The sequence below is a fragment of the Phalacrocorax carbo genome, chromosome 1, assembly GCF_963921805.1.
Source record: "Phalacrocorax carbo chromosome 1, bPhaCar2.1, whole genome shotgun sequence".
Taxonomy (NCBI): Eukaryota; Metazoa; Chordata; class Aves; order Suliformes; family Phalacrocoracidae; genus Phalacrocorax; species Phalacrocorax carbo.
In genome coordinates, this window is record NC_087513.1 from 55,875,968 (window position 1) to 55,903,863 (window position 27,896).

Consider the following 27,896-nt stretch of genomic DNA (forward strand, 5'->3'; position numbering starts at 1 on the left):
CCAAGGCTTTCCAGTTGCTGCTACAGAGTGCTACAAACCAAAACAAGAGCCAGATCCCTTCCCTGTCTTTTGCAGATCCGGTATAGCCAAGAGAAGCAAAAATGAGTACAAATGCATTTGAAGCCCTGAGGTCAGCCGATCCCCCCAACTCACAACAGGAAGGAGGTTGAGTAAGAGGTTGCCATTTTTTCCATTGCCATCTTTCAGATCGCTAATGGCTGCAAAATTTCCTGACGGGAACTAGCAATACAACGTGCAGAGTTAGCACATTTATAAACGTGCTCCCCACCCACCCAAGAGAACACAAAAGTACCCAGAAAAGAAGGCAATGTATAGTAAATATTTGTGCTGCTACCAGCTGCCATCACAACAGGAAAAAGATACAAATATCCTCTGCCCATTCTATGTTAAGGCCATGTAACACCAGAAGGATACATCCAACACATCCTTGTATCCACTCAGTTTCTACTGCAATTCCTTGTTTTAGCAGTGAAGTCCTTAGCCTTCAAGACATGGTACAGGTCAGGCCCTTCCCTCTAAATAGGTAGGGTTTTAGCTTTCATACACAATTTGCTTGGGTCACTAATCATGCCATGGCTCTGGAAGATAGCCAGAGAAAAACAACTAATTGACACTTAATTTCTTCCTTCTGCAAAACCATATGAATTTCTTTCTTTATCCATTATGGTAGGTTGCAGGTAGTCATCTTCATACGTGCGTTTCAAAATTATACTGCTGGATGACCACATGAGATGCCAACCCAGTCTTCATAGATATTCTAGCACCTGGACTACATACCTCTTCCTAAAATGTCAGGAAGTGGTCACTGAGCGTCCATGTGGATGAGAGCCCTACCTCCAGAGCTGGATGAGAAATCCTATCTTCTCCCCTTCCTCCTGTTCAGAATTTTATTTCCTGGCTGCCACCTCCCATCACTAATCATACAAGATACTTTTTGTAAAAGCAAAGAATAAACAAAGTCTGCCTAACTGCAGTTTCTAGATATGCTAAAATACTCCATATAAACTAAAATACCCATTGTCTCATTCTCCTTGAGAGCATGTGTCAGAGGTAGAAGTATCATGGACTGTAAGAAGCGAAAGAAAGTAAACACAGCCTTCTCTGGAAGCTGTCCTTCCCAGTCAGATGCAATGAATATATAGAAGATATAAATTTCTTACAGGTTGATCTTCACCTACCAGCTCTTGAAAAACAAAACAACCTACCAACTAACCAAGGTTTAGGTAAAAAAAATGGAAAGGCATGGAGAAAGCTGTCCTCATGGTCAAAACTTATTTACTCTAAACTTCACTTCTTCCCATGAAAGAAACTAAACTCCGACTGTTTTGTGGATGTTGTCAGCCCAAAGTAACAGACACAGCAAGGTCCAGATGTCTGTGACTGACTACTAGTCATCAGGATTTCTCCCCCTACCTGAAACCTAGAGTCACTACAGGACAAATGCAAAACCTTGCAAAGTTTTCAAAATCAATTAATCCAGAAAATAAAAGTGGGGAATTTTATACCTGTTACCAGCACACCTAAGGGTTAAACACATGGTAAATGCACAGCAAGAGCCTAATCCTAAAAGGTGATCAGTTGCTTTCATGTCTGCCAACTTGAGGTGTACAGCACACAGTATGCTATCTGGAGAACAAAATTACTGGATCTCAGCATAGTGGAATATACATTTTATTTCTTAAAAAGGAAGGGTACTAACAGAATTTAATACAGTCAAAATTTTACATTTTAAACAAAAGCTTTTCTTTTTCTTAAAAACCAGTTACGAGCAGAGAGGTGAGAGGATTTAAACTACTCACAAAATCCAAGCCGAAGACTTTGAGAATTCAGATCTGTGGTTTATACATTTAAAAAAGTGTAATAAATGGAAATATAAAATAATACCAACTCTGCAACAGTGAAATGCCCTTTCCTCATTAGATTGCTGTTTAAGCACCTTTATTTTCACCCATCAGCTGCCAGAAGTGTGTAGGTTTATGTACAAAATAAGCAGTTTGGGACAAAAGATTCATATGTAAATTAAAACCATTTATGGCAATACAGTTTTACCCAGCCGCTTTACAACCTTTATTATATCTTTCATTTCTACAGAATCTTTCAGTCAGGATGATCTTGAATGCACTTGAGGGACTGCTTCAAAAAGCAGCTACATTTACAGGAATTAAATAGACAACCTCAAGGAAGAGACATCCAAGAGATTAAACAGCTTAATATGCAGTAAAACTAAGATCAGATGTATCTCTTATATAAATACTATGCAGATTTATCATCCATCCCACTGAATGAAAGGGACAGATCAGTGTCACATCTGAAGCCATAAAAATACTTTTATCCAAGAGGCAACAATTTCAGGCCAAATATAGCAGACAGGAGTTCCCTCCAACTATTTAGTTAAAAACTGTGTTCCTGTAACGCTTTTTCAGAGACACAGAGTTTTCTGAGTAACTTGTACATATGCTTAGCTGTTCAATAGCTATTTTACAGCCTAGAGACACTGAGAGGGGAGGAAAAAAAAGAAAAAGACTCCACCATCTCTGCCCACTACAAAAGATTTGTGGCTTTGTCATTTATGGAACATTGCAGAAGCAGCTGTTACCAGAGAGGAGACTGCTCCAGTACAGCGTTAAAGACAGAGAAGTTATGTTATGGCTGGAGAAAGTGTCATCACAGGCTAATCTCTTTAGATGAAGGCTGATGGATCAATCCCACCTCCTCCTCAAAACCCAAGTGTTTGTATTTCCTAGCAGGCTGCTCATGATTCTCACTCCACTGTTTTGTTTTCATGAAAGCTGATGAAAGTTCCAGCTGTGCAGCATCCAGTGAACTCAGCAAAACCTCAAGTGAATAATCACTTTCTCTCTCTCCACACCACAACAGGATACCTCTGTCATCTACATACATAACAGAACTAATAAAGATGCAAACTATCTAGGTTATAAATGAGCTTTAGTAACAGTCACTCACTGTTTCATTGCAACTTGCTGCAGTCTGGCTGAAGGGTGGAGACAGATCTGTTTGAGCCAAAAGAGAGAATAGTTAAAAAAACCCAAACCTTGAATTTTCCTCAATCACTAAGCTTTACCAATCATTTAATATTACCACTTTCCAAATGCTACTCAAAAAATAACAAATCAACTGTCCAGCTAATGGGATGGGAAGAGTACAATTATGGATGTTATCAGTGACTACTGTTAAAGAAAGACTGGAAGAGAATCAATTCCCTCAAATTCTCAGTTTCTCTGCTTAAATAGCTCATTATTATTTTTTTAAAACATTTTTTGTTGATAGAAGCATCACAACTAGACTAGAATTCCACAACACCAATCTTTGTTTTGATTTCTGTAGTTCTCTAGGAAAAAATAATCCCAAATCAAGCTACATGAAGCATTAACAATATTCAGATATTACAATGGAAGCACTTACTTATTACTTCATAGAACAGATTAGTTTTAAAAGTGTATTTACATGTTCTAAGTTATACAAAATACAGTATTCCAATAATCATGTTAATCACCATATTTCAGACAACTTCACATAAAAGTGCAGAGGATGCATCCGTCCATGATCCTGGCCAGTAGCAAGCAGTCACCCGCAGCACAACAGATGAGAGCTGCTATTGTGCCCCTTCAGGAAAACAAATCCCACCATACCTTCCCACTGAGGCATAGCTGCAGATCTAAGAAAACATTCAGGCAGGTACACGAGCAAAGTTTGTTGAGACCCACAGACCAAAATCACATGCCTTAATTTACTAGACATATGTGAAGTACATTTGTTTTATTTTTACAGATGTTGTACAGCAAAGGGCTTCTGCTCATGCCTTAGTTGAGAAAATGAAGTAACAAGGGTTTTGGCTATGTAACAGGCACCCAAATTACACTTAATATCAACAGCCTTGTAACTACAACTGATCACGTGTTAAGGACACAATTCTGCATCTGACTGCCTGGGTAGAGCTTCACATTCAAGAACAGATGCTGTGAAGTCCACACGGTTGTCTACAGATACAGGGCTCATCCCATGCTGAAACAGCAGAATTGAGGCCTTAAAATACTGGGGCCTCAGACAGTCATTTCCTCACGACACAGCACTATCAGTTCACGCTGGCAGGTCAAGTCCCAGGGCAACAGTGCACTTATTTAAAGCAACAGCTATTTTTTCATGCCTTCCTGCAGTAACTCTCCTTCCTATTGTATATTCCTTTCACTTTCTTCTGGACTGTGGAAATGAGATCAAGAAAAGGAGATTCCCAAAACCTAAACAAGTACTATCTCCTGTATGATGCTAAACTGAGGTGATCCAAATTGTCCTAAAATTGTAAACAGTGAGGCATCAGTTTTAGCAGTCTGGCTCGGGTCGTACTTTTACATTACTCTTCCTGCTTTCATTCTTTACTTTCCTTGCCAAGTATATGTATGTTCGTCTATAAATGTATCTTCCTCAAAGGATTCCCCTTCTTCTGTAGCTGCTTGAACTTTAAGAAGTTTGCATTCCAAAAGCGACTGCCTAGGCGATAGCACACTATCAACCTAACAAATTACGTTCTAGAGGACAAATTTGCCTTACCATGTATTAAATCATTGCAATTTCTCAATTAGCATTACGTTAGCATCTCCACAGAATTTTGGTTACGCTTAATCTTTCTGTGTTTTTCTGAGTTTTTCATTGTGAGTTTATCTATCTTCACCATATTACAGTGGCAGACATAAGATCAGAGTAATTATCTGAAAAACTAGAAAGCCAGCCAGTGTCTTGTAATACTGCAAAGGCAAAACACTAGCAAAACTAGATTTTGCTGTTTATGGATTTAGATGGAGGTTGCCAAAAACAAGAGATTTATGCATTAAGACAAATTTGCATTTCTCATCTTGTGCTTAGCAGCTAAAACCATAAGGGTGAACAAAAGCCTATCTGGATTTTACAAAGGTCCGAGATGCCTTCCTTTTTAGTGAGAGTGGAGGTACCTGATTGCAAGGAACAAAGCCCTGTTAATCTGAGGAGGCTTACAAGGCTGAAGCAGCAATATTCTCTTCTGTGCAAGTCCATTATTTCTGCTGTCTACTGTGGTTTTATTACAGTATTCCCAAATCTGCTGGCTTTCCACTGCACCTCCCAACTTGAAATTAATTTGGTACAACTAGTAGCAGTCCTGCAGATAATGCTGAAAGTGCTTTCTACAGCTAGAACACCTGGGCTTTCAAACAGCACAGCAGGGAAATGGAGAATTGTCAGAAAAGAAATAAAATGTTACTGGAAAAACTGCAAAAAAACACATTAAAATTTTTTTTTAAACATTTCTTCTTCCAGCACAGTATACTACTAATTCCACCCTGTCCATGCAGGGCAAGAAAAAAAAGCAGAATTCATATAATCTGAATATCAAAACTATCACTAACTATGTAAATGAACAAGTGATAGGACCAGGTTATCAACATTACACCTGCAATCTGAGGTACATCGACCTGATCGCAGCACAGAATGCTCCAGAGTAAAGCAAAGACACCCCTGACTCCAATTCTTGCTAAAACTTTACAATACCCATGTGAGAGTAAAGACTTTTTCCTGTGGGAGTTAATGAGGTCTTTGTTACTGGCTTCAGTGGGAGCAGATCTTGGCAACAGGTGAAAGTTTAAGCTTCTCAGGAATTTTTAAATACAAAAATGCATTATTATAAGGAGATGTAACTATGTGTACTTAGAAAACCAGGTGTGAAAGCAATACTGTGTTAGATGTTGCACTTTATTTATTCATAGCCTGTTTCTTCTGTAGAATAAGACAACTCTCATCACCCACAAATCTCATCAACAGTTTACCTATTTTCAAAGTTAGTACTGTGAAATGGCCCTTTGGTGTCAGTCTACTTCCTAATGAATGTACAGCTGTGTCAAAAACTGCTCCCTTTACTGGCAATCCCTATAGTGATGCTGAAAGGTGCACTCCCTTTATTCTCTCCCCTTGGAGATGGTCCCTTTATGGCTGGAATGGGGTACATTGGCATCAGGCACACTTATGGCCTCTACAGAGCGTGTTCCAAAGTTAGAGAACTTCAGACCCTAACAGTGTCAATTCAGCATCTTTTAAAGTTCAAACTGAGCTAAAAGAATATTGGTCTTACGACCACTATGAATACACACCCAAGTTATCACTTATGGATAGGATTGTCATCCTCGTCAAAGAAACAAGATTATATAGTTAATTGTTCTGAGAGGAGCAGAGAGCTCTGAAGCAGCAAGCTTAACTTCCTGAGACTGCAAAAACTGAGAAAGGAATTCAGCATTGCACATAATCTTTTGTCTGGCAATACCCACACTCCTTTAAATAGCTACTACCTTCTCATCTATCTTTGAAGATGTTGCCTCTTAACAAAAAAAATATTCTCCAACTACAAAAGTTAAGCCACACTCACATTAAAGTGCGATTTTCCAGTTTTGCAACCCGTAGACACATGAATCACAGAATGTGCAAATTTGCACTGTCCTACAGGGAAGCACAAGAGTTTGCTAACAGTCTTCTCTGAAAGAAAGATCATTCTAACTAACATTCACCGTTAGTTTCCATTGTGTAAGCTTTTAATAAAACAGAAAAAGCTAACAGAATTGCATATACTGTTCTCACTGACTGAATATTTTGCTGTTAAAAACAGCATGGCATACTGCAAAACCAAAGCCTGTATGCAGTGTGTAAGTATGTATTTAAAAGATATTCCTAAAGCAGTAGGACAGCAAGACCCAAATGAAGGACTAGCAACTCCTTGCCCAGTTACAATACCCTCTAGCTTTGTGATTTAAACATGAAGCATGACTTTCAAGAATAGCCATTCAAAGCTAACTGAAAATTTAGAAATTATAAATGCAAAAAGAGTTGCTACATCTACATGCTGTCAGGGTTGTTCGTTTTTTTTTTTTATCCATGGTTTGGTCTTTATCACCAAAATAATAAAAAAAAAAAAAAGAAAAAACCCCAGTACAGACCAAGGATATCAGTCCAAATCAGCAGTACTCGGTAAGATATATGCTGACATTTCTGCAACATGGAGCTAAACTATCCATCTATTTGAAAAGACTACCCCAAGATCATCTCAGAGCTTCAGAATCCCAAATTATAATACACTTATAAGTATACAGCAAGAAAGTTAAAAGCACTTTAACTTCAGACCATGGTCTATTAAAAATAATAGGTCAATTACAAAGGTCATGCCTTTAAAAAACTGGTTATGAATTCTGGGTTTTGAGATTTTAATTATTTTTTAAAATGAAGTTTACAACATCAGCTACTTCTTTGCTTTTCTGCTTTGAAAATTAGGGGTGGAATCTCTTGGGTAAATGCAAAGCCAAAATACATGTTCAACGTGATAGTGTCAAGCCTTGCTGGTAACTAGCTGCACCTCATAACTTCAGCATTTGTGCTTCTGAAAGCTTTCAAGACTATTCTTCTTGAGGTCTATGCTGTTTATCCATCTCCAGGCACGAATACACAACTATCTTACAAGCTCCGTTTTGGCTACGAGCATGGCTCTGTACTACCTTCCCAGAAATTAAATATTCTTTTTTCTTCCCACAAAAATTTAGCTCTTAAGCTGCCTCAATATAGGACTAGATTCCTGTTATGCTGATGAAACTCTTGCAAAGGTGCTTCCACCTACTTACTCCACCTTCCACACACAATAAACACCCTGGCAATCTGTCCAAGCTTTCATCTACTCTCCCACACCAGCATGAGGGTCTTGATACTTAAGCTGTCCATTTTAACTGTGGGAAATCATTTGCTGTTTCTGTTTTATAAAACATATGAACAAAGCACTCTTTCACCACCGCAGTTCTCAGGTAGTCAAGAGACAGAAAATTGTTACATAGCAGATAATTGCCATTGTTTTGCTGGAGCTAATACTCATTTGGTAGTTTTGGACTGCCAAAAGACACAGGGATCAGCAGCTCAGACTAGCACCTTTTCCATGATTGCTAAGTCATCAACAGAAGAAGAGATCTTGTTTCAAGCAAGATACCATAAAGGAAAGTGAGCCTTATAGAAGAAACAAAGGCAGGTTACAGCAGTGTAGCTGTGAAGCAGGAAAGCAACCGAAGCGTTTCACTATTACATGGGTGCTTGACAGAGGTTTGTTACTACTCTTTGTATGGCACACCGTGGTGCTTTCTGGATTGTTTCAATGTCTGCTGTACTTTTCTGCACTGAAAATCTCATACACCAGACTGCTGTTTTCCTGGTGTCTTGAATTCTGTTCTCACAGTACTCCACAAGATGCTACACTGTACCCCAAGTGAGCTGCAGTATTGAATAAAACTTCTACTGCAGGGGAAAAGAATCTTAAAATATAGCCATTCTTAATATATACAGACACTTTCATTTAAAGCTCCCTATTTTTTCCACTTGAGTGCCAAAACAAAGAGTCACTATTCACAGAGGCTGTTAACAGACTTTGAGACATGAACTTTGAGTGTCTTGACAAAACCCCAATATGTAAGCTTATTGTAGTTCATAGTTACAGTGAGAAAGACAGATAAGAAAGCCATATACAGAATTAAGGAGACTTTGCACTTTTCATCATGCCCAGCCCTGGGTAGTTCAGATGGGGTACTTGCAGGCAAGCAGGCAGGCAGGGTCATCGTCAGTTGTTTGTGTTGGGACACCTCACAGATTTCACTGCTCACTCTGAAGACTGGCGATTCATGTGTGCTTTTTAGTTTCTTTGTTTTTAAAAGTCTTTAAAGTTGCATCACTCGGAATCAGATAAGTCACTTTAAACAAAGCAAAGTGTTAAGTGTGACAATTTATTTGTAACATACTTCCCACCATCACCACCACACACCACCCTGTGAAAGAAAAACCCCTGCTGAAAGGGTGACAATTTTTAGTATGTTTGAAAGAAATCAGGCCAACGCTGCATGAAGAGCCACTCTACTCAAATTAAGAGCGTAACAGAGGGGGAGATAGTTCAAAGCATACATTTACTTTAAGTGTTCTGGATTAGCCTGCTTCTCCACTTCCTTGAGAAATCAACACACAATTTGTCTAAATTCATACTAATTTCCACATTGTTTTTAAAAGACAAGCTAGGCAAGAAGTCTTTAGTACAGAAAAGAAACCCCAAGGCCTTTTAATATACTTTTCAGATTTCAATAAGCAAACTGGCTACTAGCCTAAACATCTTCTATCCCACATTTACTCCCCCAATATAAATATTAGCCCAGGAAGTGTAGCCTAAGAGTTCTGACACAGCCACTATCTTAAGATAGCTTCTCTTGTTAAAAGGACTTTTAGACATATACTTCTGTTAAAGCTTCTGGTTCTTGCAGTTGTAGGTCATGTAGAAGGTCCCAACATCACACATAACATTTTTCTTTTAACACCACATACTGTTGAAGCAGCGCTTGGTGCTGAGAATGGATTACTTCCAAGAGGACAAGTCTTGTGTGCTAATTTTGTAACAGGAAACATGCTGGAGAGAGTACCAGCAGGCATGGAGAGACCAGATATGCTGCTACACAGGAGATAGTGAGGTAAACTGTTCATGTTTAGAGTGGGTGTAGCTTGTTCCATAGAGTGTTTATGAGGCAAAGGACCAAAACTCTTTCTCAAGCTCTTGTACAATGCAGTAAAGTAACAGTGGCTTGTTTGTTTCTTAAAACAAGAAACCAAAAATAATTAAAAAAACACCAAACAAAAACCAAAACCTTCTTCCAAAGCATAAGGTACTGGTAATTCCTTAACAGATGGGCCTCAAGGTTCAGCCTACTGAGCTAGACCTCTTTTTCTAAGTCTCCCTTACTTCTCAGTTAAGTGTTACATGCTGCTTTATCAGCAGTTCCAGAGAAGTCCCTCTAAGGAAAAAAAAGGAGGGGTGGTGGTAGAAATACAGCCTAAAACCCACAGCAAATTATTTGTCCATATCTGTAAAGTGAGAAATCCCCTACCGTTCTCTATCCTTGGTTTCTGGAAGTTATGCAGTATTAGAACCTCCCAAAATGTTTGAGCAGTATTTTTATCAACACTGCACTGACTCTGGTCTGCATAACACTTGTAAAAATTGAGATAACTCAAGGTTAATGCACAAGAGATTGAATGTTTTCCTGTCTTCCTGTCCTAAAGGTTCCCCTATTCCTCTCAACAGGAACAGAGTTCTATACAACAGGTACTTTCTAGTGCCTCTGAATGGGAGAGGAAACAATTTCATGATGCTGCCCAGCAACATCTTATATCTTAAAATTGTTTTACAATTTGACAGGGAGTGGGATGGAGGGGTGGGGGGTTGTGGAAAGGGAGAAAAGAGCAGGAGTTTAAAAAGAAAAAAAAAAAAAGCAAGGAGAGTTTCCTAGGCTCTTTCTCCACTTAAAATGGAGACTAGAACAGATAGCAAAAGCCCTGCCCAATCGGGAGGGATCCACATCTATTCATCCAGACAGGCGAATCTGTTCTATTGAATGACATCAGCAAATGGTCTATCAGTGTTAAAAACAAAGCATCATAAATATGGACACTAAGATTTTGGGCAAGACAATGATCAGGAAAGGGCCTGAACAAGTTGTGCCAAAAGAAACAGGGTTTGTGTTTTTGTGTAGATGCAAAATGGCAAAGCCTCCACAAACTTTATTTCTGGGAGTCTCTACAGAAGGCAGAGAAGTCTAAGAGGCTAAAACAAGGAGCCCTCACAAGGAAAAGGGGTGTGCTTACAAGGGTCCGTATCTGGTCTCGTATTTAGAAACAATGTTCTTGCATCGTCCCACTTCCTTGCGCAGCTCTGCAACCTCCGTCCTCAGGGCTGTGTTCTCTTTCTCAAGAAAGGCTGCCCGAATTGTGATCTGATTCTCCTTTAATCGCCGAGCATCACGGGAACGCTTTGCTGCCACATTGTTCTTCTTTCGCCTTGTCCAATATTTTTCATCCTGTAGCACAAAAAAAAAAGGAAAAAAGACACCAACCTGACAACAATATCAGATATACACCTCTTTATTGTATAATGACATCCACACTGACTACTATGTTGAAGAATCTCCTTCACCGGTTTGCAGGGCTCAGACACCAAAATGCAGACAACACAGTACTGTAAGATTTTATCCCTGCCCAAGCCTTGTTTTAGGATAAACCAAGTGCTGCTAGAACTAAGGAGATTAAGAGACTGGGCTACTAAAAGGCTGTCCAGCTGAAACACTCCCTTTACTTTGTTTCAATTCGAAAATGAACTGCCACAGAAAATAGCCTGTTCTGTTGTCTGGGCTGCTTAAGGCCAGATCAGACACAATGCTGGGCAAATATATATAATGGCCTTCAAAAGTACAGTTGATGAGGATGTGACTTGACAGTTCTTCTAATTTCTGCATATAGCATGGTAAGTTGCTCCTGCCCAGTAATTATCTCATGATACCAAACCAGCAAAACAGCAAGAACAGCAGTTGACTTGTGTCCTGGTTTTGGCTGGGATAGAGTTAATTTTCTTCCTAGTAGCTGGTATAGTGCTGTGCTTTGGATTTAGTATGAGAATAATGTTGATAATGCACCGATGTTTTAGTGGTTGCTAAGCAGCACTTATACTAAGTTAAGGACTTTTCAGCTTCCCATACTCTGCCATCAAGGAGGTGCACAAGAAGCTGGGAGGGGGCACAGCAAGGGCAGCTGACCCAAACTGGCCAAAGAGATATTCCATACCATATGACGCCATGCTCAGGATATAACCTGGGGGGAGTTGGCCAGGGCCAGAATGATTGCCGCCTGGGGACTGACTTGGCATTGGTCAGCATGTAGTGTGGTTGCATCACTTGTGTTTGAGTTTTGTTCCCCCCTCTCTCTCTGTTGTTTTCCTCTTCATTACTATTTTTAAAAATTATTTTATTTCTATTACTAAACTGGTCTTACCTCAACCCATGAGTTTTCTCACTTTTACCCTTCTGATTTTCTCTTCCCCTCCCCCCCCAGGGGGAGTGAGCGAGCAGCTGCGTGGCGCTTACTTGCCAGCTGGGGTGAAACCACGACAATTTGCCAACTCCGTTCTTGGCAGTGCTTCTGCCCAATCACTTGGGTATAGCACATTAGCTTTATATGTCAAAATGTTCTGGCAAAGGATCAGAAACTTTGATCAGGGCCTAGGTAAGTTTGCAGCAATAAATCTGTTACCTTCTGCTCATCTGGGACAAAAACCTTCTTGGCTTTTTTAATCATTGGTTGTGGCTTCAGGTCCTCTTCAGTAAACTTGTGCTTGCGAGGATTGAAGAGCTCACCACCAGGCACACTGGACAGCACTAAATCAGCAGGGTCAGGGTTAAAATTCACCTCAACTTCTACGCAGTCAGGATCAATGGGGCTGGGAGTATTTCTCTCATTTTGTGGTGGGGACTCTGACAACAACAGAAGTTACAATACATTCAGCAGGATGAAGAGCATTAACTAGGCAGCCAACTTGGGTATCTCTATTTATTGCCCTACTGTGGGCAGTATTTCATAGTATTATTTGGTATTTCCCTAAGGTGTGCTTGGTGCTGTACAGCTGCTGGCACAGAGAGAAGCTACACGGTCCAGTTTGTAATACAAACTCCAGAAACACATGCCAGCCTAACAGACATGAGTAGAAAGATGTGGAACAAGACTTAACACTTCCTCAGCAAATCTACCTACTTTGAGCACTTAAGAAGTGACTTCCACAGCAGTGAGAAGTGAGAAAGTTGTACCAGCCTGAGTTTTGTGGCATAGAAAGCCTTATGGAAACAAGCCTGCCAAAAGACCCTGGTCCCTCAAAGGTCAGACAATTGTATTTCCAAACAAAGGACTAAACACAGGTGGATTTGTTACAAATGCAACGGTATTCTACTTCTTTACCACATGGAAACAAACGTCCAACACAGTCTGACACTGACAGCATTCACGTGAGCTTTGTCATATTTATCTATTGTTTACAAACTTCATGCACATGAATTGCCAATGTCAGTGCACTTTGAAATAGTAATCAATACATTTTTTCATATTCTACCTCGGAAAAAGCCACACCCTATGCCTTACTGAAGGAGTTCCACATTTTGGGTTTCTCTTGCAGATTCACAGAAGAAGCCCCAAGCAAAATGCTTTCTGTACAAGTTCAGTGGCTATCGGGTTTGAACTCCAAATCTAGAGCAAACTGAGCTACTAAATTCTTTAATACAGAAGATCTCCATACTACAAGAGTAGAAGTTTCCGAGCACCATTTAAGTACAGTTTTGTTTCTTTGTTCCTCCATTCCCACTTCAAAGCACCACACAACAGACTGCATCATTAGCACACCTTTTCCAAGTGTCTGTTCTCACACTCACAGGCTAGCATGCAAAGATTGCTTCATTGTTATTAAGCATTTTTATTTAAGGCACATTAAGTTAGCATAAGTTCACCCAAGCAGACCAAGCCATCAAGGTAACACAAATGATGTGTCACAGATTTTCAAATCTGTTGTGAAATAACCTGAGAAACTATTTTCTCAACATGTCCAGCTTCTCACTAGATTAGCAATACCAAGAAAGTAAATACTTTATATTGGTGTTTCAGGTCTTCTAATTTCAAGAGAAAGAGACTGAACACTGAGACACACGTTTTCCAGGAGGGTGAGAGGCGAAGAAGAGGAGAGGCAGCATCTTCAGGAATTGACACACAGATTAAGGCTCTACATTAAGCATGTTTGTGCTACTTAACCTGCCACAGCTAACACTGACAGGTTAGCATGGCTCCTCTTTGATCTAAAGAGGCACCTTTTATTAAAAGAACAACAAAAGTCCCTCAGAGCCCCGTATTATTCCATCTACCTGTGCTGGAGGCTGCTTCAGATTGCTGGTAAACTGCAGTGGAAGAGGATGATGCAGGAGAACCAGTGGAAGCACTGGCAGACTCCTTTCCTTCCAGCTCAGCCACAGGCAAGAGTGGATTCTGGTTCAAATCCAGGTGAGTAGGGCTGGAAGGAATTCCATTTTCCAGCAGGAACTCATCCAGATCCATGTACTCCAGGTGGAAAGACTCGCCATCATAAGGAATAGTTTTGTCCCAAATGGGTGGCATAAGGGAAGCTGAGACTGCCATAGTGCTAGCAGCTGCTGCCTCATCTTCCTCAAGCTTTATCTTCTCCTTCTCTTTATCTGAAAGATACAATTAGGTCACTGTACAAACTGCAACACAGGAGAGACTCAAGGTTTAAGAGTTTAACAAAAATCCAAATGAAAGGAAATTTAGTAAGGTGTAGTTCTGCCTCATGACATGATCTGAAAAATCAGATGTTGAAAGGCAACACTCATACGTTCATATGTAATTCAGTATGAAGTGCTCTGACTCCCTGTGACAGCTGGACCACAGACATCTGAGTAGCCTTTAAGACCAGCATCTTTGCTGTGGTAACTTACCAAAGCATGCTATAATACTGCATCTAGCTTATTAACTAGTCACTGCAAATTGCCTGGTTTTCACAGGCTCATCTTGGACGACAGCAAAAGTGAGCGTCCATAAGTAGGATTACAGGGGAAGCTGTTAAGAAAACTCCAAGGAAGCAGAGTAGTTTATTCTATGCACAAAGAAAGTAGGTACAGAAGAATAGCCTAGACACAAACAAGAAGGGAATATGGGTTTTCAGACTGCATTTGAAAATTAGCCAAAAGGTCCACAGGCCACCTGAGACCTGGATGTCTACTGCTCAGTATTTTTGAGGCATTTCTTTCTGAAATGACTCAGCATGTCCACAAAAAGCAATAGCTCCAAATGCTGTTCACTATAGATAGCTCAGAGTATCTACATACAATCTTCATTCTCTGGGGAGATGTCTAATAAGGCGTACTCCCACACCCCATCCCCAAGCCACAAAAGACTGATGAAATTTTCTCCATTTACTATGCTACAGTGCAGATATTACAGAAAAATGGCTGTTTCCATGTTCCCCATAGCTACTGAATCTTAACAATTGTCTGGGACAGAATCCAAGCAGCAGACTCAAGTTATGGAATAATTACGTAATTTAAGAGATAAAAATAAGCTGACAGAAAAGAAAAAAAATCCAAGTTGTTTTCCTGATCCAGTTCTCCATGTAGCCATGCAGTTCTATCGGCACTGGAAGGAAGCATTGCAGAAGCAGTGCCAGCACCACCAGCATTGAGCCAGTGCTGCTGTCAGAAGGAACATTCACCGGTTGTACTCTAACCAACTGCAAATTGGGTCTTATCAGGGAAGCTGACAAATATTCAGTTCAACTGAACAAGGACTCCAGGGATATATCAGTTGGGATCTCCAGTATTCACACAGGTCAGCCCAACAAAATGCACAGGTCTTTGGCACGAGGGTTTTCTAGACTGGCTACAATATGCTAAAGGAGGATTTTTCTTTATTGGGGGTAGGAGTGGGGGTGAAACTCTGCTCTAAATCAAAAAGCCTATTTATATAAAACCTATTCTGATAGAACTGGTGTTCCTTCCGCTGTTGCCTTTGCTGCTGTCGAACTGAGACTGAAAGAGCTTTTTATGGCTTAACGAACAGTGCTGCCATACGAAGTAAATTACCATTTTAACCTACCATACTCTGGACATTTTATACAAAAGAAGATAACTTCTTAATTTTAAGATTTTAAACAAAACAGCTGAGAAAATATTCACCAGCCACTGACTTGGGACTAAGAGCAAGGACCCAAAGAACATGTTAAATTCAGACAGTGGCTCCTGGACCTCAGCTTTGTTAATATCGTCTCGCAGCTTTTGGCTTTCCCCTTACCACTTCACGCTGCTGCCTCTGAACTGCCATCTCCCAACTCCTATCCCTGCTATAAACTCCTGTTTGCAGGGGAGTTTTGCAAATTTCCTATGCTTTACTTGGGCAAAGCAAATATGCAGGTTAACAGTCATGATCCAAATAACCTGAATGTTTGTAAACATATCCTACTTGAAGCTAGAAAAGAAACAGGGTCTACTCCATATATGAGGATGATTTAACTTACTACTGGAATCGCCATTTTACATCCAACTTGTGAATCAGGGATTGTGTATTTCCATAAGGTTTGCATAGTGCCCCGCACAACCAAACCCAGATTTGCGTTGAGGGTTGTGAACAATATCCTAGTAAAGACATCACCAAAACAAATGCAAGTGACAATAACGAATTCTTTGTAAATCACTTTATTTTTGTAATCAACATAATAAAAAAAGCTTGTGAATGTTGAGTGAAAATATCAACTAAAAAAAAATAATTCTTTACTCTTGAAAACAATAGTATTCCATTATAAGTTATGCCCATTTTAACACAAGCCAGCAGTGCTTGTTTTGCAACATCTAAATACAACATCTCCAACAGAGCAGAAAAGGAACCTTAAGTGATTAGTAGACTAAACAGAAGGCTTAAAACTAATTTTCAGAAGGTAGACACCAAAGAGACTATACTGCTGGCATACGTGGCTCTTCTCAGATCTTTTAGTGCCTTTTAGATATGCACCATCATCCTGCTGTACTTCAGCAACCTGAAAAAAAGACTGTGGTCCCTCCAACTTTTTCTGGCCATCCTCCCTGGCTCACACCAGATTAGATCCTTTCTTCACATGAGAAGACCATCTGAATTTTTTTCCTTTTGCTACACATTCACATCTGGATAAGCACTGAGCCCCCAGTGCTGTCTTTGCTTAGCTATGCTGTCTCTCTCTCCCCTCACTTCCAACAGCAATATCTAAAGGAAGTTAAAGTAGCAGAAGTTAACACACGTATTGTGTGCCTATGTATTTCAAATATTATACATAACAAGACAAAAACTGTTGTAGGATCATTTTTGCATTGACATTTTCCCACCGGCTTTCTTTCAGTTCATTTAATCTTTATTTCTGCTGCACAACATCCTGCTGGGTGCACAATATCTAATGAAACGTTAATTAACTTCTTGAATCTTGAGGGGTAAGTTTCTGTCTGGCCCAGCACAGGGAACTCAAACTTTAATTCTCTGAAGATATTTATAGTGCAAACAGGTATTACCTGACAGCAGAGCTGCAGTATCCTAAGAGGCTCCATTTGCAGTGATTCAAGGTCACCCTGATAAATCTGGACTGTACTTCTGCAGCTGATAGCTCATGTCCGATTTAGCCCCCTCATTCTGCTACTATGACGTATTAACTAGGCTGTACATCTGCTGTTAAACAGAGAGGTCACTAGTTTACACTAAGTAATTTAGGCAGAGCATTCCAGTTCTTGAACTGTTGGAAATACCGCTGTTTTAGCCAAAAGCGGTAGCCTGGAAAGAGCTTTATTCCACATCCTGGTTTTTTCTCAAAAAACCCTTACAAACAAACCAAGCCCAGACCAAAAGACATTTTGGCCACAACTGTCAAGTGCCATCCCAGCCACAAAGAGAACAAACACCTCTTTAACAAAGTCCCCCTCATTCATCAAAAAATTTTGTCAAACTATACCAAAAGCACTATACAGGCTAAGGCCAATTGCTCCATAAATCTTTAGTCCCACTTGTGACAATGGAACAAGACAGGTTATAGGGTTCTATATTCCCCATGCCCATTACTCTGATGTTTGCTGAGGTGCTCCTCCTGCCACAGCAGCACACAACTGGTGATTAAGGCATCCTTTGGAGAATATGCAGCAGCACATTATTAATTGGAGACCCACACTCCTGCTCCAGAATATTAACTCTCTTCCCTTACCTCATAGGGCTTTTTATAAAAATATTATTATTTTTGTTTATTTAACCCCTACAATGTAAGCAACAACAACTTACAACGAGGCCGGTCAGATATACTTGGTATATGGCAGGGCATACAAGATGATGGCATTCAGTTGGAACTGGATGTCCTCCTCTGTTGCTCAGAAGGATTAGAAAGCCTGCTTGCTTACTGGGTAGTCAAATTACCTATGGCAGTTGGAAAACCCATAGGTAGCTTGTGGAGACTATAAATGGACACTGCAGCTGGTTGATACCATTTTTTGCAGAATAAGAAAGAAAATTGTATTTTTGTCAACAGGCATTCCAGACAAAAGGCATAGGGTCTTTCCTCAGAAAGCTTGCTGAAAATGCACCACTGTATTAAGTAAATTAGTAATTATTCAAAATATCCAAATAAAGGAACAGAAAATAAGCACAGATCCTCTGAAGTCAGTTGAGTCACAATTCTACTGACAAGTCTTTTGTAAACTTAAGAGTAACTACCTGCTAACACAGAAGGCTTCTTTCTTTTGCCTTTCAAATACACAAACAACAAAAGCATCAGAGATCAAAATAAACAGAAAGCAACAGGTTCCACAGTGTGAAGTGAAACAGGACAAGGTGGACTACAGAAGTCTATGGGGAAATGTTAAGAATGAGAACAATCTAAACTTCATCACAGTGTGAATGGAGAGGGGTAATCAAGACACAATGCACTCACTAGCAAGCTTTAGAGAATCAAGCTGAACACCTTCCAAAGCTGGAATGGGGTCATCTAGAAACATTTGATACTTTTACTAATTTGAGAAAAATGGAATACCTCAAAATCATATTAAAGTGTTACATCTCCATAGGCCAGATCACATGACTCTGGATAAGAAAACCACCCCTAAGACAAAGTCACCACATCCCAGTCAGCTACCATCACAGTTTCCACACATGACCTTAAATTGCTCCTGCCAGCACTATCCCCTTTAAAAAGGATTGGATGAAGAAATATTTTAAGAAATCCCATAATGTTGTAGATTCAAGATTCTGTGTACTGCAGCATCTTGCACCATAGCAACATAACCAAAACCTTTATTAGAGGCTGACTTTTTTTTTTTAAACAGAAAGGAGAAAAATATTTGCCAGAATCACAAGATGAATACACTTTCACAGTATTGTGCAATGTTAGACATACAAAGGAAACGGATCTTAACTAGGATCCTCACTGGGAACAACCTTGCCAACCTTGCTTGCACTGCAGCCTACCCCGGATACTGTCTGATGTCACAAAAATTACTCTCAAGCTCAAAACTCCTAAATGTAAGGACTTATTTTATTATACACCAATACACTGGGAATCACAGAGGTGCAGATAATACTAAGCTTTCCTCCAAACCAAACGGATAGTCAGAAAGGGAAAAATAGTGCCAGGTGGAAAAAAAAAAAAAGTAAAAGTGTGCCATCAGCAATGAAGACCATAAGCAGCAGCACTGATATTTACACACCTGCTGTCTGCATAATCAGTGGGAGAGAGACATCTCCAGCCTATACAGGACTGCATGCACAGTAAGGGAGTTATACCCTTATGGATTATCACCAAACCTAATCTGAAGAGATTTTCTGTTTATGCGTGTCATCACCCAACTTTTCAGCAATTAAGGTCAAGGAGGACTCGAAACCTTTCCACCGCTTCTTCCGACTGCGCGTCTAAAGGTAGGGGAGGCTTCAGTCAGCGAAGAGAATAAAACCAGCGTGTTACGTCCTGACTTCTACCTCGCCCCTCGCACCCGACTCATTTAATTCCTCCCAGGGCAGACACCTAAATACACCCGGACAGACGACGACGGCAGCTGAATTTTCCCGTCGCACCGGCCCGCGGGGCGGCCGCCGCCCTGCGCCCCGAGCCAGCCGGGCTGCGGGCCGGCGGGCCCGGGCGGGAGGCCGAGCCCTTCCTGCCGAGGCCGGCGGGCTGGGACGCCGTGCTGCCGGCGCTCGGCGCGGACGGAGGGGCGGGGGGAACGGGCGCGGGGCGTGGGGCCTTCCCGGCGGCTGCTCCTCCCGCCCACACCCCGGACGGTCCCGCCGTGATCCGGCGGGTCCCGCCCTCCCGGGCACGGCGGCGGGGGTGGGGGGGAAAAGCTGAACGATGCCGCGCGCTCTCGCCGCCCCCGCGCGCGCTCCCGCGCTCACCCAGGCGCGCCTCCCGCGGCGGGTTCTCCATCAGCTTCTTCAGCACCAGCGGGAAGGCGCCCGCCAGGCCCCGCTGCTGCTCCCGCTGCTGCTGCTGCTGCTCCTCCTGCTGCTGCGCGGCGGCCCCCGCGCTCCCCCCGGCTGCCGCGGGCTCTGCTGCTCCTCCCGCCGCCGCCGCCTCCTGGTGCGCGGCGCGGCCGGGCATACTCCCCGCGAGCTGCCGGGTGGGTTGTCAACGGTCGCCAACGGCCGCAGCGCCCGTGCGCGAGGGCTGCGACGGCTCCCCGGGAACCCGTCCGGTAACGACCAGCACGTAGCAGGCGGCGCGCGAGAGGCCGACGGCGCATGCGCATCCGGCTGACGCCTGGCGCGTGTTTCAGTATTCATGAGCGCTGCGGGGGGCAGGGGGGCTTTCCCGCCCCGCCGATTGGCCCGCGCAGGTCGAGGGGACGGTCCCGTGAGAGCAGGCCCCGCCCCTTCGCCGCCGGTGCGGGCACGCGCCCCCCGCCCGCCGGGGCACGTGCAGGGGCGGGCTCCGGTGGTCATTTGCATGTCAAGCCCCGCCCCACCACGCCTCCCGCGGGCGTTGCGTCATCGCCAGCTGCTCCTGAGGGCGAGCGGAATGTGCGCTGCCTCTGCGCCTGCGCGGGTGGCCTGCCTTCCTTCGCTCCTCCTCTCCCTCCCTCCCTCCTTCCCTCGTGCGCCGCTGCTTGAGGCGACCGTTAGCGGCTGAGGGGCTGGGCTGGTGGCCCGTCTTCCGCTGCGCTTAACGAGCCGCTCCGTAGCAGCAGAATGCTCCCTGCTCCACCGGCCCCGGCCCCGGCCCCGGCCCCGGTCCCGGTCCGGCTGAGCTCGACCGCCAGGGCGGTGAGCCCAGGCTCAGAGGGTCGCATAACTGCGGCGGCCGTTGCGGGCCAAGGCGGGAGCTACCGCCGCTCCCGAACCGCCGCCGGTGACGGAGCTCCAGCTGGTCCTTAAATATCCTCGTTTAGGATCCTGAGATCACCTTTCTCACATGACCTGGATTTAATCTCCCTCTGTCCTACATCATGCCTGCAGCAGCCACAGCGGCATGCCCTATATAATGTTAGCAGGGAGGAGGACTCCACTGCGGCTGCTGGCATGGCTGGGCAGCTGGAGACGGGGATGTGTGTGTGTGTGTGTGTGTCTCTCCAACTTTTCACAATCATGAGCAACTCCTTTTGATTCCCCATCCGGTCTCCCTGTTCCAGCAACAGGGATGTCGCACTGGGATTTAAGCTTCTGTACATACAAAGGGAGCAAATGTTGCCAAGTTCATCCTGAAGAGCACAGGCGGATACTGAGTAGTGTCTTCTGCAGAATGAATAAGCTCACAGAAGTGACAGACGCTACAGCCACAGGCTTCTCATGTCAGCAGTTACTGCCTCTTGCCACAGAAGGGCCGGCCGCAGCAAACCTACCGCATAGTGCTGCAAGCGGGGAAAGGAAAGGGTGTGCAACATCGCTGGGGTGGCCCCATCCGTAGCCAGCAGAGCCACAGGCGCCAGGACAGAGATGTCCTGCTAAGTGCCAGCAGAAAAGGGACCTCTTCTTCCTAGGTAGACACTCAGGAATCTGCTTGGTTCAGCTGCCCCTCCACAAACCTTGGACGTTTCATTTTGGTGGCAAGGTACAATTTGACCTGACGCTTGCTAATAAACGCTGATGGTCTTTGTGACACAAAATCAGGTCTGAAATGCTCCCCAGTTGCACCAGGAAAAGAAACGGATTGAAAGCCACGTGGGTAGGTGCCTTCCCTTGTTGCCTTACTGCAATGAGTGAACGTGGAGGCAACAATGAGACCAGGGAATGTCTCCATCCAACCTTGGCAGACCGGGAGCTGTCCTCTGCGGACTCCCTCTGTCTTGCCAAGCTCAGCTGGCAGAAGAAAAAAAGCACATGCGAGAAAGGGAGATGTCACTTCACACAGGGCAATGAAACACAGATGTCAGACCACACATGGCAGAAGCAGCACATACAGCTCGGCAAGGGGGCAGCAGGCTCACAGCGATGCTTTTGCCCAGAAAACAGCTAGTGGTAGGTGGTAGGCAGAGAGCACAACCTAGTGAGGCCAGGAAGGGGCAGCTTCTAGGAACAGGGCGAGGGGATGTAGCCAAAGTGGGGCAGGCCGCAGGCTTCCCATTCAGTTACAGCTCTCGTGGTCGCTTTGTTCCATTGTTGTTGATGAGGGAGGCCCCCGGGGATGACACTGTGTCTCAGTACTGCACAGCACTCCTTCAAGGAACAGGCTCTCCATGCATCCCCCCTGCAGATCTCAATGGCAACTGCTTTGCTGGGTAACATCCATAAGAATGGAGGTTATTAAACCTACTCAATAGCCTTTACTCCAGGGCTTTTCCCTTTAGATCAACCATGTTCTTCTTCCAGCGCATTTCCACCCAAGCTCCACCACGCTAAGGTTTGCTCTGCACCACCACCACCAGGTTGTGACTTGGCTTGAAGATGGTTTATCCTATACAGTGTTAGCTGCTTGGCCCAAAGGCGGGAGGGAGTTCCTGGGGAGCATTCCTGTGGGTTCCCTCTCACAGCACCCTGCTCCAGCATCAGCCCTGCCCTGCCAACTAGGAGGGATGTTGCTCTGGGAGCTTTTCCTCATCACCTTTAGGGATTAGGGGCTCAAGCCACTGCCAGCAGGAAGCAGGCACTGCACCATCAGCTGTACCTTCTTGGTTAAGCTAGGATCTGCCTAGATTTTTACAATTTCTGTTTTGCTCTGCAGCTGAGAAGGAAGAGAGGAGGACAATGAGATGTGAGGAGAGGAATGCAGCAGCCTTGGCTGTTACTGATGGGAGTCTTGTCAGGGCCAGATGATGCAGAACAGCCCAGCTCCGATGCTGCAGGGAGGCAAGCAATAAGCAGCCCAACGCTAGGCACAGAGTGGGGGGACATGTACAATGAGCCCCACTGGGAGGTTTGAATAGCAGAACACATTTCAGACAGAAGCCTGAGACCCAGCAAATCCAGATGAGTTATGTGTAGGTATGGAGACCCAGGAGAACTGAGCCCTGTGGGAAGAGGACTATGAGAGGAACACTGGCCTGGGGAGGGAAGTGGCATAATAAGGACAATTCTAAGGGTTATGGGAGGTGATGCTGAGAGGCAGGGTGGTCCTGGGGCTGAGGAAGAAAGCTGCCACAAAACAGCACCCTCAGCTGCCAAATAAGCCACACTGAATTAAGACTAAATTATTCCCTCTGCAAATCATTGATTTCCCCTCTACCCCCCATTCCAATTCTTGCCAAACAGATAAATCTTGCCAGTACTCCTCCCTTGGATTAATTCAATCCACTTGGTTGTGGAGACCAGAGATGCCGGAGAGGCAGCCAAACTTCATCTTAGCCACAGCAAGGCTCTGCGCCACATGAGCCTCCCTTGGCCGTTACTGCCTTGTCCCAGCCAGGTCTGCTTTTTACCTGGGTATCAGTTGGCTCAGAAAACATGCCCTGGTCCCCACACTCAGCTTCATAGTGTGTGATATGTAAGAACACCTGTTAGTGGGCAAAAGCCTCAGCAAAGGAGAGAGCCAGCTCCCAGCTGGCAGCAGCAGAGCAATATGACAAAATGAGCCCCTCTGGGGGTACGGCAGCTCCCCTTGCCCTATTAACACCTTTCCCACAGGGAGCTGTGCGGGTGCCACAGGGTTTGCTGTATTCTAGCAGGTGTAGGCAGCTGCCTTTCCTGCCACAAACACTTTACTGCTGCTGCAGCAGCCTTTTCTCCCGTTGATCCCAGAGCAAGAGCAGGGTGGCCCCACTCCACATTGTGAATGTGGCTTTTCTGCTCCCACGTCCTGGATCACGCTGCCCCTCAAGACCCCAGAGCCATCCACGTGTCCTGGTAGCAAGTGTCCACAGAAGAGTGAGCTCAGTGAATGTTTGTTTCTGTGAGTTCAACTCACTCGTGCCTAGACACGAGCTTGTTGAGCCAAGGTGTTCCTACACACCTCCCCAGCACTCGGCAGCGAACAGTAAAACACAACAATCAAAAAGCAGCTTGCCAGGGGCACATGCATTTTAACCAAAACCAGAGAGTTGTGTGATGAGCACTTGGAGCATGCCCAGCAACAGAGAAGTGATCAGTCCAGCAAGAGAGGAGTGTTCAGCACAGCAGAAGCTCAGACTAAATAACCTCCTGGGTCCTTTTCATTTTTCTAGGATGCTCCACAGACAGTGGCAAATCCTAGGAGTACAGAAGTGCTCTTGCAAAGAAAACACAACATTTGCTGTGTTCCCTACCCCAGCTTTTCACTGATAAACAACTGTAGCATCAAACACAAAGTTCGCATGGAATCAGCCAGCCTCTGCGTCTAGAAGGAGGCAATGTCTGGAGGAGACTCAGCAGTTACTAACCATGGGACAAGCTGGACGGCAATCCTGGAAGTTGCTCCTACATGAGTATGGAGATTTGTGCCCAAGCCTTCTCTCTGCACAAAGCTTTGAGAGTTTCCAAGAAGTAGCTGAGCAGAGGGATTAAAAGGATCAGGAGCTCAGCACTCTTGACTGATTTTGTAATCAATCCATTGCTGCTGTTTTTCCTCCTGCACAAAACGCTCAGTGCCAGAACTCCCCATTGACTTGGATACTGCCGGAAAACACACCCTTGAAGAACTTGCAGCAAACAAGATCACCTGCCTCATTCTCGCCTTGCAACTTAAGGAGGGGAAGGAGAAATCAAAACAGAAACCCCGGCAGGCGTTCCCTCAATCCTACCTGTCATCTTGTTGGTCCAGGGTAAGGAGTACTCCAGCAGGGACTTCAGGACTTCCGGAAAGTCCAGGGCAGTGGGGCCCCCGGGGCTGTTGCAGCTTGACATGTCCTGTCCTGGGACTGTGCTAGCACAGCTAAGGGAGGACCAGGTGCCTGGCCGCCAACGCTACACCCCACTCGCCTGGGCGTTGTGAGAAGGGCTCAGAGGCACCTGGAGCGGGCGTGCCAAACTACTCCGGCTGTGAAAAAACAAGGAGGAAGGGAAGCAGCCTGGCGGAGATGCAGTTTGCCCGTCTGTCTTCACCTCCCCCTCTCCCACTCTGAAGTGGCCAATTGTGGAAATAGCTTGCAGCCTCACAGGGCTGGGCCGGGCGGCTGGCCAGCGTGGTTTTACAGGGCCTCTCACAGCCAATCCGGCAGCAAAGAACTGGGCCAGTTATCTAACTTTGCAAAGGCAGCACCCTTTTCCTTCCCAAGGTGTTATAACAAATATACACATTGCGGGGGGGAAAAGCAAGCAAGCGCTGCCAGGGGCACACATGTTGGCTGCAAATGCAACAGCAAAGGGATCCTCTGAAGGGCTCTGGGGAAGATCTGAGGAGCTAGCTCCGAGCCACGCAGGCTGCCCCACGCAGATACGTGCACTGTCTGCATCTGCCTGCTGACATTACAGTTCTCTGAGATGCAGATAGTGTCAGTATTTGTATATGACGCAACACTTACTGCATGTCCCTCCTAGGTCAGTATTGATAACAGCATAAGGCATCTTTCTTACCAAGTGTGCATCATTCCCAAAATGCAGAATTTCCTTTCTTAAGTGACACAGAGTTTTATCAGAAAGCCGACAGCCTCCTCTCAGAGCAGTTAGGTAAGGCAAGAAAGTTCATGCACCCTGCAAATACTCTGATAACAGCTAGTTAAGTAAGATGTTGAGCATGCAAAGTCCCTCTTCTCCTGTTAGTGAAGTCTTTTAGCACAGAGGATGGATTGGAGACAGGAGGATAAAGGTCTGATCTTCTTTATCAGGGTCTGGCTTGGGAAGGAGCATCTTACATGTGCCGGGGTCTTCTCTTTTGCCAGATGTGATAACCAGAACAGAAGTGCCTTTATTTCTCTGTTCGCTCCTGTACATTTTGCCAGGATCAGGCTTACAGCACCAGCGTGAGTCGATAGGAACCAGGTATTCCTACACTGGTCTGTGAGTCCCAGCTCTCAGGGACAGCCCAGCAAAACCATGGTGGCTCTAAGCATGGAAATGGCCTGCGTAAAGTCATTTGTGCCTCAAGTGAAGCGTTTCACTGGCTCAGCATTTAGAGTCTTAAAAACTGGTAGGGTTTTGCTCACTCCCAACAGCATGGTGTTTCTGTTTGATCCCATAAGGAAATGCATTTGATTTAACCCAATAGAGACCAAACCAAAATAATTACCTAGGTAGGCTGGGCAGTGGGGCACTTCAAATTAGCTGGGGAAGTTTCATGATCTAGATCCCAATCTAGTCAGGCTCAGAAGTAACACAGTAGGTGCTTTGGTAGAATTCTTAATTATGATACAACTACATTACAACCTCTTGGGATTTTCCCTGTGGTTTGGTCCCCCCATTTGCCAGAGAGAACATAAGAAAACAGCCAGTGATAACGCAGTGATAACCATTGGTGGTGAAGCCATTCAGGGAGAACAGTCCCCTTCTACCCCAGCCCGTTAAGGTGTCCTCCAGCCACCCAAAGCTGGAGATAGCCAACAAACCCTGCAGGCATTCTCAAAGGTCAGTGGATTCTGGCTGCTGGGAGCAAGAGAAGTGATTGCATCTCTCCCTCCTGGAGCACAGCCAGCCAACCAGGAGGTCCATGTCCTTTCCCAAAATCTTCCAGTCCATTCTGGCTGTTCAAGGCAAAGGGAGTGGGGTAACTCACTCCCGCCAGGTATCGCTAATATTTGGGACAGCTACCGTCATATATGCCTAGGCCTGCTTCTCCTCACATGATGGCAAGGTAAAGTGGCTGGGAATGTGGTAGCTGCCCAATGCCAGGTGCAGCTGGACCTCCTGGTTTTACCCCAGGTTCACACTCGTCCTGAAAGCTGGACAAACATCTGACTGCATGTCTGGAGGTACCCAAAGACTTCACAGCAGCCGCTGCAGCAATTGACTGACATTTATGGCTTGAGAAAATGAAGAAGTTGCTTGAAAGGAAATCGTCACTTAGCATTTTGAATTATTAACCTGCAATGGACATTTACAAGTTTTTGTCTAGAGATCCGAGAGCACATATCTCATCTTGTGTTTGCCATGGCCACAAAGTCGCCTGCCAACACTGTGTCCTTCATTCATAATCCCTGTAAATCGAACTGCCAAGGAGAAGAGTTTGGGTAACATCGCTAGCAGGATGCAGCCACACTGCCCTGACTTTGAGCCCCAGAGAAGCAGAAACCGTACTATGGAGTACAGTCAGAGCAGTGCAGAGCATCTGTCTGCCCTTGTGTCCCCGCCATGGAGAGCACTTGAGCTGCTTTAGCACATGGAGTTGAAATGTCAGCTCTGGAAAGCTGCAGGCATGGCCACAGATTGCATCATTTGTGCTGGCTGTGCTGTTACCAGATCAGATGGTTATTTATTATTATTGTAATCACATGTCAGTGGAGGTCTCAGCAGCTCTGCTCTATCACTCAGAAGCCCAGTCAGCCCTTAACAGCACATTTTCTCACAGACTCGACTAGCCGTAGTCAATTTACGCTGGCCCTACGTGGGTGGCACAAACACCAACTTAAATGGCAGAGGGCAGGACGTCTTTTCTGTAGGTCTCCTGGTGCAGCTACCCACACCGGCCAGCAGTCCTGGCCGGGCCCCTCGGCACATTTGCCCAAGGAGTGTGTTCAGCAGTGCCACGGCTGCACGCAGTCCCAAGGAGAGGAGAAGGGGTGCCTCAAGGTTTGCCTTGGTCCGTGCTCTCCCTCCTTTTAGATTATCATTCCAAAGAGTTGCCTTTTTTTTTAAGCACAACCAAATTCTTGTCCTTTGTCCCCTTACCCCCTAACCCGACCCCTTCACCTGTCTGCAGTGCTCAGGTATTGCCCTTGGTACCAGAGCCATGTAAATGGCTCTTTTAAAAACCCTAATTCTACTCCTGTCTTTAGAGGGATCTCTCCACAGAGGTCTGCCATTCAGGCCCAAAGCACACCAGCAACTGCAGAACAGTGCTGCTCAGGTGTTATCAGTAGTTACAGCCTTCCTGGAAGTTTGAGACCCCAAAGAATAATTTTTGGCATTCAGACCTCTGATACAACCCTGTTCATTACAAGGAACTGGGCGAGGGGGCTCTTTTT

General features: G+C 44.6%; 1 protein-coding gene across 2 annotated transcripts; it reads right to left on the reverse strand.

Annotated features, from left to right (window-relative positions):
• Positions 1–1,676: 1,676 nt before the first annotated feature.
• On the reverse strand, positions 1,677–24,900 carry TEF (TEF transcription factor, PAR bZIP family member). Of its 2 annotated transcripts, none has more exons than XM_064453519.1 (5): positions 24,582–24,900; positions 13,794–14,120; positions 12,145–12,365; positions 10,708–10,919; positions 1,677–8,774 (listed from the first exon to the last, which is right to left on the reverse strand). In XM_064453519.1, the coding sequence occupies exons 1-5, from the start codon at positions 24,682–24,684 to the stop codon at positions 8,753–8,755; spliced, it is 885 nt and encodes a 294-aa protein (XP_064309589.1). In that variant the 5' UTR covers positions 24,685–24,900; the 3' UTR covers positions 1,677–8,752. The 2 variants fall into 2 exon arrangements, with proteins under 2 accessions (XP_064309589.1, XP_064309580.1); XM_064453510.1 differs by lacking the exon at positions 24,582–24,900 and adding an exon at positions 19,831–20,186.
• Positions 24,901–27,896: the final 2,996 nt, after the last annotated feature.

Bases quoted from the DNA above. Each gene is read 5' to 3' on its own strand.
- TEF (XM_064453510.1), bottom strand. From the start codon at position 20,035: ATGCCCGGCCGCGCCGCGCACCAGGAGGCGGCGGCGGCGGGAGGAGCA. The intron at 12,366-13,793 runs GTAGATGGAATA...TGTTGTTGTCAG, and splicing joins TGAAGCAGCCTCCAGCACAG to AGTCCCCACCACAAAATGAG. The intron at 8,775-10,707 runs GTAAGCACACCC...CTTTGTTTAAAG, and splicing joins GAGACCAGATACGGACCCTT to TGACTTATCTGATTCCGAGT.